This window comes from Canis lupus, chromosome 32 (assembly GCF_003254725.2).
Source record: "Canis lupus dingo isolate Sandy chromosome 32, ASM325472v2, whole genome shotgun sequence".
NCBI lineage: Eukaryota > Metazoa > Chordata > Mammalia > Carnivora > Canidae > Canis > Canis lupus.
In genome coordinates, this window is record NC_064274.1 from 20331159 (window position 1) to 20346354 (window position 15196).

The window sequence follows — 15196 nt, forward strand, 5'->3', positions numbered from 1 at the left end:
ATAATAATACACTAATAGTAGGAGACTTCAACATGGCACTTTCTGCAAATGACAGATCTTCTAAGGAGAGCATCACCAAAGAAACAAGGGCTTTAATTGATACACTGGATCAAATGGATTTCAAAGATATATACAGAACTTTCCATCCAAACACAACTGAATATACATTCTTCTCAAGTGCACATGGAACTTTCTCCAGAACAGACCACATGCTGGGTCACAAATCAGGTTTCAACCAATACCAAAATATTGGGATTCTCCCCTGCATATTTTCAAACCACAATACTTTGAAACTGGAATTCAATTACAAGAAGAAATTTGGAAGAAACTCAAACACATGGAGATTAAAGAGCATCCTACTAAAAGATGAATGGGTCGACCAGGAAATTAGGGAAGAATTAAAAAGATTCAGAGAAATTAATGAAAATGAAGATACAACTGTTTAACATCATTGAGATACAGCAAAAGCAGTCCTAAAACAGAAATACATTGCAGTATAAGCCTACCTCAAAAAACTGAAAAAAACTCAAATACACAAGCTAACTTTGCACCTAATGGAATTGGAAAAAGAACAGCAAGTAAAACCTACACCAGGCAGAAGAAGAGAAATTAAGATTCGAGCAGAACTCAATGAAATAGATACCAGAAGAACTGAGAACAGATCAACAAAACCAGGAGCTGATTCTTTAAAAGAATTAATAAGATCGATAAACCACTACCCAGTCTTATTAGAAAGAAAAGAGACTCAAATTAATAAAACCACAAATGCAAGAGGAGAGATCACAACCAATAACAAGGAAATGCAAATGATTTTAAAAACGTATTATGAGCAGCTATATGCCAACAAATTAGGAATCTAGAAGAAATGGATGCATTTCTGGAAAACCACAAATTACCAAAACTGGAACAGGAAGAAATAGAAAACCTGAACAGGCCTACAACCAGTGAGGAAATTGAAGCAGTTATCAAAAACTTCCCAAGACACTAAAGTCAAGGGCCAAATGGTTTCCCAGGGGAATTCTGACATTTAAAGAAGAAATAATACCTATGCTACTAAAGCTGTTTCAAAGGATAGTAAGGGAGAGAATGCTTCCAAACTAGTTTTATGAGTCCAGCATTACCTTGATTTCAAAACCAAAGACCCCACCAAAAAGGAGAATTATAGATCAATATTCCTGATGAACACGGACGCAAAAATTCTCAACAAGATACTAGCCAATAGGATCCAACAGTACATTAAGAAGATTATTCACAATGACCAAGTGGGATTTATCCCCAGGATGCAAGGCTAGTTCAACATTCCTCAGTATCTTAAAAGCCATATACGAAAAGCCCACAGCAAATATCATTTTCAATGGGGATAAACTGAGAACCTTTCCCCTAAGATCAGGAACACGACAGAGATGTCCACTCTCACCACTATTGTTCAACATAGTACTAGAAATCCTGGCCTCAGCAATCAGACAACAAAAAGAATTAAAAGGCATTCAAATTGGCAAAGAAGAAATCAAACTCTCCCTCTTTGCAGATGACAAGATACTGTACATAGAAAACCCAAAAGACTCCACCCCAAGATTGCTAGAACTCATACAGCAATTCAGCGATGCAGCAGGATACAAAATCAATGCCCAGAAATCAGAGGCATTTCTATACACTAACAATAAGACTGAAGAAAGAGAAATTAAGGAAACAATCCCATTTAGAATTGCACCCAAAAGCATAAGATACCTAGGGATAAACCTAACCAAAAAGGTAAAGGATATATACCCTAAAAACTGTAGAACACTTCTGAAAGAAATTGAGGGAGACCCAAAGAGATGGAAAACAATCCCATGCTCATGGATGGAAGAATTAATCTTGTGAAAATGTCTATGTTACCCAGGGAAATTTACACATTTAATGCAATCCCTATCAAAATACCACGGACTTTCTTCACAGAGTTGGAAAAATCATCTTAAGATTTGTGTGTTATCAGAAAAGACCCTGAATAGCCAGGGGACTATGGACAAAAGAAAAGCAATGCTGGTGGCTTCACAATGCTGGATTTCAAGCTGTATTACAAAGCTGTGATCATCAAGACAGTATGGTCCTGCACAAAATCAGACACATAGAGCAATATAACAGAATAGAACCCAGACATGGGCACTCAACTCTATGGTCAACTAATATTTGACAAAGTAAGAAAGAATATCCACTGGAAAGAGGACAGTCTCTTCAATAAATGGTGCTGGGAAAATTGGACAGCCACATGCAGAAGAATGAAACTAGATCATTCTCTTACACCAAACACAAAGATAAACTCAAAAAGGATGAAAGATCTAAACATGAGACAAGAATCCATCAAAATCCTAGAGGAGAACACAGGCAACTCCCTTTTTGAACTTGGCCACAGCAACTTCTTGCAAGATTAATCTATGAAGGCAAAGGAAACAAAAGCAAAAATGAACTACTGGGACTTAATCAGGATAAAAAGCTTCTGCACATCAAAAGAAACAGTCCACAAAACTAAACGACAACCTACAGAATGGGAGAAGATATTTGCAAATGACATATCAGATGAAGGGCTAGTATCCAAGATCTATAAAGAACTTATTAAACTCAACATCCAAGAAACAAAAAATCCAATCAGAAATCGGCAGACGACATGAACAGAAATTTGACCAAAGAAGACATACACATGGCCAACAAGCACATAAGAAAATGCTCTGCATCACTTGCCATCAGGGAAATACAAATCAAAACCACAATGAGATACCACCTCACACCAGTGAGAATGGGGAAGATTAACAAGACAGGAAACCACAAATGTTGGAGAGGATGTAGAGAAAGGGGAACCCCCTTGCACTGTTGGTGGGAATGTGAACTGGTACAGCCACTCTGGAAAACCGTGTGGACATTCCTCAAAGAGTTAAAAGTAGAGCTACCCTACAACCTAGCAATTGCACTACTGGGTATCCCAAAGATATGAATGTAGTGAAATGCCAAGACACCTGCACTCCAATGTTCATAGCAACAATGTACACAATAACCAAACTGTGGAAGGAGCCTCAGTGTCTATCGACAGATGAATGGATAAAAATGTGGTCTATATATACAATGGGATATTACTCAGCCATTAGAAATGACAAATACCCACCATTTGCTTCAACATGGATGGAACTGGAAGGTATTATGCTGAGTGAAGTAAGTCAACTGGAGAAGGACATTCATAATATGGTTTCACTTATATGGGGAATATAAGAAATAGTGAAAGGGATTATATAGGAAAAGGGGGAAAATGAGTGGGTAACAAATTAGAGAGGGTAACAAAACATGAGAGACTCCTAACTCTGGGAAATGAACAAAGAATAGCAAAAGGGGAGGTCGGTGAGGGGGATGGAGTAACTGGGTGACAGGCACTGAGAAGGGCACTTGATGGGATGAGCACTGGGTGTTATACTATATGTTGGCAAATTGGACATCAATTTTTAAAAAGTGTAACATTTGCTGATTTTCATTGTATAGAAATTATTATCCATACTACCATGGTAAAGAAATTATTAACCATACTACCATAATCTAGAAATTATTAGTCATAGTACCACGTGGATAATCTCATACTGCCATCATAAATAACATCAATCAACATGCAAAACTGGAAAAATTAACAATTGATTTCTGCAAGCCAATAGAAATGAATTAACTGCAGCATACCAGCACTTCCACTCCATCTCTTTACTATCCCTTGTGGTAACCAACTTCATTGTTTTCTGATTTATCCTTTATGTGTTTATATAAAAATACGTAGTTACGTGTATGTTTTTTTCTTTTCCATTGTTATTAAATATAATTAATATATGATGTTATATTACTTTCAAGTGTACAATATAATTATATAATTATATATATTACTCAGTGTTCATCATGGTATATTCTTAATCTCCTTTATTTTACCAACTCCCCCCACCCCAGCCCTGCCCATCTCCCCTCTGGCAACCACAAGTTGATTCTCTGTATTTCAGAGTCTGGGGGATTTTTGGTATCTTTTTCCTTGTTAGTTCATTTGTTTTGCTTCTTACCTTCTACATATGAATGAAATCATATGATATTTGTCCTTCTCTGTCTGACTTATTTAGCATTATATCCTCTAGGCCCATTCATGCATTCATGTCATTGCAAATGGCAACATCTCATTCTTTTCTATGGTTGAGTAATACTCCAGGGGTGTGTGTGCGGGGGGTGTACACATATCACCAATTCATCTATTGCTGGACACTTAGGTTACTTCCATATCTTGACAATTGTAAATAATGCTACAATAAAAATCCCCAAATAGATATTTTTCTAAAATCATACCAATGTCTAACAGAACATGAAAAGATGTTAAACATCACTAATCATCAGAAAGATGCAAATCAATGCACAGCCCAGGTGGCTCAGTGGTTTAGCGCCATTTTCAGCCCAAGGTCTGATCCTGGAGACCCAGGATCAAGTCCCACATCAAGCTTCCTGCATGTAGCCTGCTTCTCCCTCTGCCTGTGTCTCTGCCTCCCTCTCTCTCTCTCTCTTTCTCTCTCTCTCTCTCTCCCCCTCTCTCTCTCATGAAAAAATAAATTTTTAAAAAAATCTTTAAAAAAATGCAAATCAAAATCACAAACTTACACCCAACACAATGGCTGGAATCAAAAAGACAAGAAATAACATGTTGGTGAGGATGTGGGGAGAAAGGAATCCTCAAGCGCTATTGGTGGGAACATAAACTGGTGCAGCCACTGTGGAAAACAGTGTGGAGATGCCTCAAAAAATTAAAAATAAAATTAACCATATGATCCAGTAATTCCACTACTGGGTATTTACCAGGGAAAACAAAAACACTACCTTGAAAAGACCCTTATATTTATTGCAGCATTACATGTATGTTTCTTACTTTCTTTCTTATACAGAAGGAATACTGATGCCTGGGCCCTATTCTAGATGAATTGAATCAGTCTCTGGAAAAATGCAAAGAACTCACCTAGGGATCAAAATGTGTTACAATTCCCCAAGCATTTCTAATACGCAACAAGGATGAGAACCATTGTTATAAAAGAAGCCTTATGTTTTAAAAACTAATAGTTGAAGACATAAGGAAATTCAATACATTTAGATCAAACACCAAACAACTCTTTAAATCTATGACTAAATAGTATCCCAGAAACATGTCTTTATGTGTTCTATCAACAAAAATTTTATGTTCTAAGTCTACCTTGCTAATTGCATTATTGCTTTTTCTATCAATCACAAATATATGTTCATATTCAACTAACCACTAACAGCACCCCTAGCAGGCAGTCCTGTTGGTTTTAAATCCCCCATATCTCTCACTCCAGAACCATTATTGTTTTCTTCATCATCCCCTTAAACAAAATTGATACCATGTTTTTTTTCCATTTCTGAAAATACATTTAAGATATCATAATTGGTGTCAAGTGGTATCAGATCAGGACTACATATTAGAGGAATAGAAACAACATAAGAACTGAGGGTTCTAGTTGTAAAAATGATATTTTTTTTAAAATCAAGGACGCACACACATGATATCCTGTTCTTACACACCCGTTTTGTGTATCACCTTAAGTACTACCAAGTTGCTCAAGGCAGAAACCCGGTACTCACTCTTGATTCTTCCTAGTTCCCCACCACATCTAACCCATTAAAAAATCATGTTGATTATGTCTCCAAACTATACTTGCAATCCATCTCCTTGTTTCCAAGGGGGTGCCTCTTAAGTACAACGAAACCAAAGCAGTAACCTGTAGTCATCTGAAGGTTAATAATCTTCCTGAGTTAGGATAAATTAAAATAACCAGAGCTGTACATAGTACAGTTGGATAAATACTGCAACACTTTGCTCTGGGGCTGCCATATTCTCAAAGTTTACTGGTATTAAATTGCCATGGAAATATCTTGGATACCGTCAAGTAGCCTTAGTGTATACCCTGGAGAATGTGATACAATTACTGTGAAATAGACTCTTGCATCACAAATAAAGACCCTAGTTGCAGTTATAGATATGATCTATCCCCACCCTCCACAGAGAGCCTTCAAAACCCTCTCTGAAAAATATGCATATCCTCAAAGATTGCATGTTAATACTCCACATATTCATGGGCAGAGTATATTTTAAAACTCAGACTGAATCTCTTATAAGCTAAACTGAACATTCATATATACAAATTTAAAATGTTTAATAGATGTTTTCAATTCATATATTCACCTTTGCATGTTATTGTTAATATTACAATCTTATTTCCTTTCATCTTATCCATATTTTTTGGCAATATGATTTGCCCCATCCATGTCTGTTTCCAATTTGTTTAACTATCACTTTTCTTTTTATGATCTTCCTAAACACCATCAGATTTGTTGCTGGCTTCACATTGTATCTATTATGTTCTATGTATGAAAATGATTATAGAACATTACCTGGGATTGAGAAAGGAAAGCAGGTGATGCATCATTTACACTTGGTATACTTTCAGCCTTCCGAAATTGGCTTTTAATGTCATATTTTCCAGGCCCTGGTACTCCCTAAATTACAGGAAGGAAAAATACATGTTCTCATTAAGAAAGCATCTATATAGTACCTAAGGGAAGAGTTGGCTAAATATATGAACGAAAGCTACAGGTTTTTAAGCAAATTCCTATATGGTATTACCAAAGCACTTCATTAAAAGGCAAACCAGAACAAATTCTTAAGAGAAACAAGAAAAAAAAAATTGCCCTTAGCAAAGCTTCCTAGGAACCTGAACACACACTACTTGAAACTTTGCTGCCCTCTACTGATAGAGCTCAGAAAAAAATTATCTACTTCACATAATTAAACATTACAATGAATAAAGATGGTTTCTATATTTCTTCTATTTAAATGTATATAATCAAATCTTCTCTGAGAAAATATTTCACTGTTTTTTCCAAATTTCTATTAATCAATAGACTACTTTTTCCCCCACAAATAAGCCTCAGGATATATTTCATTTCAAATACAAATGTTAAAAAAGTAAGACATTAAATTTAAACAGATACTTTATAATAGATAAAAATTAATTCAGTAAATACTGGGATTTTTTATTATCTTAGCTAAACATACTTAACTTTATATATATAGATATATATCAAGAATTTAAACACATGTATTATATATATCAAATATATATATGAAGTGCTGTATATTAATCATCAAATACTTTAATTACCTTGAGGGTACCTTTCATAGTATAAAAAAGTTTCAAATCTTCTGTTACATACATTCCTCCTCTACTTTTCTACAGTTACAAGAATTATTCCTTAATTTATGAATTATATACTTTGGTGTATAATAAAATTCCCCAGCAACTCCCATCATCTCTATCTTATTATATGTTCAATCCCATTTCTCTCCACCTCCACAGACACCGTTCTGATCCAAGCCTCGAAACTCTTACCGGGATTACTGTGAAATCCTGACTGCCCCCCTGCTTCTGCTCTTGTCTCCCTTCAGTCTATTTTCAAAATGGCTGTCTGAGTCAGATTGCACCACTTGACTTCTCAAATCCATCCAATGGCTTGCAATCTCACTTTTAACAAAAATCAAGGTCCTTAATATGACATGAATTTCACCTTCACATACACTATCACCACTCCAACCTAATCTCCTATCACTCTCACATTTCCATTCATTCTGTTTATCACAAAGATCAGGCATATACCAACCTGAGGACCTTTGCATGCACTCTTTGTTCAGGATATTCTCCTAAATAGCTCCATGGCTCACTAATTTCAGTCATGTATTTATTCAATGTTGCCTTCTTAATGAGTTATTTCCAGTCCACCTAATCTAAATAATTCCTCCTCCTTTTCCTATTTTTTAATCTTACCAATTTCTACTATCCAAAATACAATTTTCTACTATGTTATAAGCTCCAACAGGGCAGTAACTGTTTTGTTTGCTACTGTATCGTTGGAATACAGATGAGTATGTGGAGCATGGTAGGTGCTCGGTAATTATTTGCCAGAAGAATGGATGAATGGATGAATGCATGCACTGAATTCTACATTTTCACTGATCATATAGTGGATTTGGATATATTACTCTGGGAAATAATGTGGCACCAAATAAGAGCATTAGCCATTTCTAATAGTAAAATATCTTAAAGCTCACATATTTAGGGATGCCTGAGTGGCTCAGCGGTTGAGCATCTATCTGCCTTTGGCTCAGGGCATGATCCCGGGGTTCTGGGATCAAGTCCCACATCGGGCTCCCTGTGTGGAGCCTGCTTCTCCCTCTGCCTGTGTCTCTGCCTCTCTCTCCGTGTCTCTCATGAATAAATAAACAAAACCTTTAAAAAAAAAAAAAAAGCTCACATATTTAATTTGCATTTAATAATAATAGTAATACTTGGGAAATTTTGGGGGGGTGAATTTTTATTTAAGGGAAATTCTTATTATATAAGTACTTTTTCATATTAATAGGTTTGATCCTAAAAATTTATGCAAAGGTCCATGTTATCTTATCTCACATGAACAAATCTATGCCATTATTTAGTGGCTGGTAGAAAAGACCCACTTTTGCTTTGGCATGTAAGATTGTTTTTAAATCTATGAACTTTTAGTAAATTAGGTTTAGAATTAAAGAAACTTCTATATAATTCTCTGTTTATATTAACCTATGAGATATAAATCAAATATAGAAATACAGAGAGCATAACTTCAAATATACAATATTAATCTATTTCTTGAACTTTACAGATATATTGTATCCATCTTCTCCACAGAGGCAAGATTGGTAAAAAATACTCAGTTACTAAAAAAAAAAAATACTCAGTTACTGACAAACTGGGATTACACTTCTACTGCTATAAATAGTAGTATAAGTGGCCATTACTATGGATCATAGGGAAAAGACTAAGTGTGAATAATGAGATAAGTGAATATCTTTAGTCTTGGGAACTATTTCACATAAAAGCAGAAATGAAATCTCATCTTTTCAATGAGTACTTCTTACTCCTTTTTTACTGTTTTTTTTTTTCATAAAGTTCCTAATGTTACTGAACTTTATTTCACTAAAATAAGATACAGCAGTACAATTAGGGCCTTGCTTCTAAAAAGTTAGGCTTAAGATTTTAAAAGCCAATTTTTTTTTTTTTAATAGAAGACTATGACCACTCAGGACAAGTCTCCATTTATGACAATATAAAAGTGGAAAGACTTTGAGAAGACCAAACCCTAGGCACAAGCTGAAAATGCTGTATTTATCCCCCTTTTTTAAATTGTTCTCAACAGACCATCTGCCTTAGTCAGCCTATTAAATATACAGCTCCATCCCACTTAAATGAGTGTCTCATTTAAGATCTGATCTAAGTGGATCAGAACCTCATTGGGTACAGGAATCTACATTTTAACAAGCCTCACAGATGATTCTCATGCATAATAAAGAACCATAACTCAGTCCAAAAGAGGTCATTATTACAGCACCTTCTGCTAAACACATACATTCCAAGGAAGAAAGCCTAGATTTTAGGAGTATCCTGCCTTGGGAATAGAGGTTAAAAATTATTGGGGCGGGTTATTTTTGGCATCTTTTCATGTGTAACTTAATAAAAATGGGCCTCTTGCTTCAAATAAAAACTGGGGTATAATTATCCATTTATAAGTCTCTAAATCTTTATTCACACTCACATTATCCTCCATCTTTCCAAGGATATTAATTATAATTTTATTTATAATTCTGTCGTTTTTGTCTTTTTCCTTGGAGTTTTATTGATGTTGGGTTTTTTGTCTTTATTTTTCCCATTGGAGGATTTTTTTCAAAAGTCTGGTGATCTCTTGCTCCCCATTCAGATTTAAGAGTGAGCCACTGAAAGAAATGATTGAAAAATTCATACATGGATAGATTTGACTTGAAACCTGTTGGACTTCATTAAGCTGTGATGGAACCACAACTCAGCCTTTGCATTAGAGGGCCCCAAAATATCAGTCTTTTCTCAAGTCTAGCTGACAGTTTAGGTAAGTGGGAAAGGTTTCTGGAACTCTCCCTATTCTGTTTATAAACTTTCGCCATCACCCAGGCTCAATAATTCTTAACTCATGTCCAAATTTGTTTCCTAATCCTACCAACTTCCCCCAATTCCCATTCCAATGATGTAAAGGCAAATACAAAATATTGTAATTTTATCAATACATACTTCAGCACATATTTCTGAAAAATAAGGAACTTTAACATAAACATAAAACCATTTTTCCATCTTAAAAAAATCAACAATGATTTGCTTCCTTATTTATTCAGTTCAAATTTTTGTGACTGCCTAATAAATTTATGTGTATGATACTCATTTATTTATATGTTTGTCTGAATCCAAACCCAATTAAAGCTCATACTTAGAAGGGATCAAAGTCTCTTATAATCTATAGGTTTCTTCACTTTACTCTGTTTCTTTCAACTTATTTGGTGAAAAAGCTAAGTTTTTGTCCAATTTTTGAGCATTTCCTGCAATTGCATTTTCTTGACTGGTATCCATGTGTCTGTCTCCTGTCCTTCATACTTCCTGTAAGCAGTAGTTGGATAAAAGGGCTTGGTCAGATTCTAATTCAATTTTTTTTCAAGATTACTTCATAGGTAGTGCTGTATACTTCCACCAGGAGGCATATATAATAGCTAGTTCTTTCCATTCTACAATGTTAACAGCCATTAATGATTATTGACTAGATGTAGTAATTTAGAAGGGGTTAAAAAAATTATAATATAGGGCAGCCCAGGTGGCTCAGCGATTTAGCGCCACCTTTAGCCCAGGGTCTGATCCTGGAGACCTGGGATGGAGTCCCATGTCGGGCTCCCTGCATGGAGCCTGCTTCTCCCTCTGCCTGAGTCTCTCTCTCTCTCTTTCTCTGTCTCTCATGAATAAATAAAATCTTTTTTTTAAATGATAATATAATTATATAATTACTTATTTATTGACCGAAATACTTCTACAGAGAGACTTCTCTCAACAATTGTTTAGTTACCCTAAGGTATAGTTCATATAGGAAAAGAGAGATAAATGCTTGTGTTGGTTTTTTTCTTTTTCTTTTATTTACCAGTTTCAAAATACCAAGTTAAACTGTTGCATTGTCCAACACCAGTGACTGAATTTTTAAAATTCTAATTTTAATCTCATGGATTTAAATATATTTGAATTATTTTATCCCCTTACAATTGGAGTTGTACTATTCACCAATACTGAAATTAACCCATCTTCAGTTGGTGGGAACCTATTCAAATGAGTACCAGAATCCTTTTGACATGACCCCCAGTAATGTTTCATAGCTGTCTTGCTTTCTGGTCCAAGATGCTTCAGATTCTTCAGATACAATTCCTGCTCCAGACCTGGAACCAGCTCTGGAATCTGAGAATTATTATCTGGAGTCTAGGAATACCTCCCATTTTTGTTACATCATCTCACCCTTTCCCTCTCTTATCTCAGTGTTCCTAAGTCCAGAGACTCTCTTGTTTGATTTCTCCACCAACAGACTTCATATCTTCTCCTGGAGTGGGAATGAGAAAGCCACCTAGGTGTAAGAAACTATGCTTCCTATCCAGATTATCATCAATCCTGCTGTTTTCAGTCCCACCTGCCACCTTCCAAAGTAATTGATATTCCTGGGCATTTTAAAGGTACTATAAGATGAACTAGCTTTCTTATTGGCATCCCTCTCTAAAGATACTTACATAGCAGCTTTCTCTATACCACCAATTCACATTTCCCCAGTAGCTTTTACACTTACCATTTCCCCATCAGCTTTCCATCCTTGAAAACGGAAGACATCGTTTATCTATTATCATCTCTTCTCCCATTTTTTTTGTGTTTGCAGGATTGCACCTTCCTTATTCTTTTACTTAGTAATTTAGTGGGGCTTTGGGAGTGTTATGGGCTAAACTGTGTCCCTCCAAAATTCATATGTTGAAATCTTAAGCCCCAGTACTTCAGAATATAACTGTATTTGGTGATAAGGTCTTTAAAGATATAATTCAGTTAAAAGAAGGGCCCTAATCCTGTATGCCTGGTATCTTCATAAGAAAAGGAATTTTGAACATAGACATGAGTGTGCACAGAGGAAAGGCCATGTGTAGACACAAAAAGAAGATAGCCATTTATAAGCCAAGGACAGATGTCTCAAAAGAAAATCACTGCCAACACCTTCATCTCAGACTTCTAGCCTCCAAAACTGTGAGAAGATAAATTTCTTCTGTTTACACCTCCTTGTTGTGGTACTCAGTTATGACAGTCCTAGCAAACTAATGGAGGGAGGAAGCTAAGATACAAGCATGGTTTCAAATCTACCTTGTTCAACCAGAAGTCCATCTACAAAACTAAAAAATATAAAGTATTTCAGAAAGGTAGATATGTAGCAGAAAATATAACAATGGTACTCACCAAGTCTAAGAGTTGTGCTGATGGTAATTTTGAGGAAAAAGCCAGCTTTACCACACTTTTGACACATAATAGTTCAATAATACTAACTGAATAGATGGGATTATTCTAATCCCATTTAATTGTTTATTGGCATGCCTCAATAGCTCAGTGGTTGAGTGTCTGCCTTCAACTCAGGGTGTGATCCCAGATCCAGGGATCAAGGCCAGCATCCGGCTCCCCACAGGGAGCCTGCTTCTTCCTCTATGTCTCTGCCTCTCTCTGTGTGTCTCTCATGAATAAATAAATAAAATCTTCTTAAAAAAAATAAATCATTGTTGCTTACTCTTTCCATATAATTTTGGAAGTCACCCTGTTCTAAAGTTTATCTATATATATTCATGCTATATAATGCTAGGACATTCCACAAAGGGTGTGTGGGGGGAGGAGGACTTAAGGTCTTTTACTAGCATACATCTAGGTATCACAAAAAGGTTTAATTGTATTTTAGAGGCTTTTCTTAGTTTATAAAACTCTCACTTCTGCAACCAATACTTTCTTAAGTAGTACTTTTAGTTCTCCCTATCTTTGATCCCTCTTACAAAAAAAATGAAGAAACATTAATTATCTATATTTACTGAGCACCACTGTATGGCAGGCACTATACTTGATATATTCCTATGTTATCTTTAATCCTTTTTTTGTTATCTTTAATCCTTAAAAATCCCCACAAGCTGGACAACATTACTCAAGTTTGTTCAATAAAGAAAATAAGACCCACAGAGATTTAATGACTTATCTTTAAGCACAACTAGTTGGGGTACAAACTAAACTAAGATCTCAGTAACTAGAAAGCCCCTCTTGTATTTTTCAAGACCTATTACAAAAGATCAATATTGTAGATACTATGACAAGAGTGATCAAAAAAATATGTATTAACCTACTATAAGAACATACCCTACTTTATACATTCTGGAAAGCAGCCAGATTAGCGACCCCAGCAGATACCATATGGATTAGAAAAAAAAGGAAATTGAATCCAGCAAAACCAGAGGAGAATTGTATTTGTGAAGGTTAATTCCAATAGACTTGGAATTAGTGTAAGTTGTTTTGTCAAAGGATCTACAAGGCACAATCTTGGGTCAAGGTATGAAACTACTAATAGTCTCATTTTGCAATTATGGTTCCCATGAGTTTCAGAGTGCTCTATATCAGTTTGTTAGCATTGTTCATTGATAACAAGGACACTGATGATTTGCACCTTGCCTCAGTCAGTGAGACTCCTGGAGGGCTTTACTGTTGGTACTGATTATGTAGCAAAATATCTTAGGTGGCCAGTAGAGTAAAAGAAAGCAGAAAGACTCCATTTGTGCTCCTAGATTCTGAGCTGTTCATGCATGTGTCAGTGTTCCTTATCAAGAAAAATGCATAATGTGTGCCCTAGTATGGCCTTAGCGAAGGAAGACAATTAGAGCTCACTCCTGATCTCTCTGGAGCCCTTGTAGACTTTAACTGCAAAGAACATTCTTTAGGGATCCCTGGGTGGCTCAGCGATTTACTGCCTGCCTTGGGCCTAGGGCGTGATCCTGGAGACTCAGGATCGAGTCCCACATTGGGCTCCCTGCATGGAGCCTGCTTCTCCCTCTGCCTGTGTCTCTGCATCTCTCTCTCTCTCTCTCTCTCTCTATATATATATATATATATATGATATATATATATGATATATATATATATCATGAATAAATAAAATCTTAAAAAAAGGAACATTCTTTAAAGTTGTGTTTGTGATTTTCTTCTGCAATAAACTGTACATTTAAACATTGTCATTTGGGGCCCTGAGACACCTTCCTTGGCAATTAAGCGCTATGTGCCGCTATTGGTGCAATCATGAAAGATAACAAATTGTTGCTATATTGCTGTTGCTTTAAGATTACATTTTAGGGTGACTGGCTACACAGCAAAAGAGGATAGAAGCAGCAACTAATATTTACTAAGCACCTACTATTTGTTAGGCATTACTTCAATTCACAGACAAAAAAACTGTACCACAAAAAAATTACTTCCAAAAGCAGCAGAGCCTGTAAGTAGATGAGACAGATATTAATGATGGCTGCCACAATGCCAATTTCCGACTTCCCTTTCCACAGCCTTCTGCCAGAAAGGGGTGACCATATGACATAGTCCTAGATAATGAATTTGCTCTGATAGAGCAGATAAAAACTAGAGTAGGACCAAAAGACACAAGTTCAGGGACACGTGGGTAGCTCAGCGCTTAAGCATCTGCCTTTGGCCCAGAGCGTGATCCTGGAGACCCGGAATCGAGTCCCACGTCGGGTCCCTGCATGGAGCCTGCTTCTCTCTCTGTCTATGTCTCTGCTTCTCTCTCTGTGTCTCTCATGAATAAGTAAATAAAATCTTAAAAAAAAAAAGTTCAATTTTGAAATGTTAGTTTTGTAGTTGCTATAAAATGTCAAGGTAGAGATGTCATATGGGCAGTAATTCATAGAAAACTGGAGCTCAGTGGAGAGGTCAGGGCATAAATACATACTGGAAGCAATCTATATATTTAGAAATGATCAGTACATATAGGTGGTACCTAAGACATGAAACTAAATATGGTTTCTGGAAAATTGTATTTAAAAAGGGCTAAGAATATCATGCAATATTTATGTGATTCTTTTATATAATATTATATATTTTATATTAATTTATTCTATATTCTTAATTTATCATACTCTATTTTAATTTTATATTATATTCTTTTATATTTTTATTTTATGTTAGTCTTTTTTAATGGCTTATATGAACTAATG

The 15196-nt window shown here is 35.7% G+C and overlaps 1 protein-coding gene across 41 annotated transcripts in view; it reads right to left on the bottom strand.

Moving 5' to 3' along the window:
- The window catches only part of STPG2 (sperm tail PG-rich repeat containing 2), a 533064-nt gene that overhangs the window by 403469 nt on the left and 114399 nt on the right, over positions 1-15196 (bottom strand). For all 41 annotated transcript variants that reach the window (XR_007407755.1, XR_007407756.1, XR_003126915.3 and 38 more), the window contains one exon: positions 6445-6549. Coding sequence is in view for 21 of the 41 variants with exons in the window: in XM_049104919.1 (XP_048960876.1) it covers positions 6445-6549 (105 nt within the window). In the remaining 20 variants the exon portion in view is untranslated. The remainder of the gene's footprint in view (positions 1-6444; positions 6550-15196) is intronic.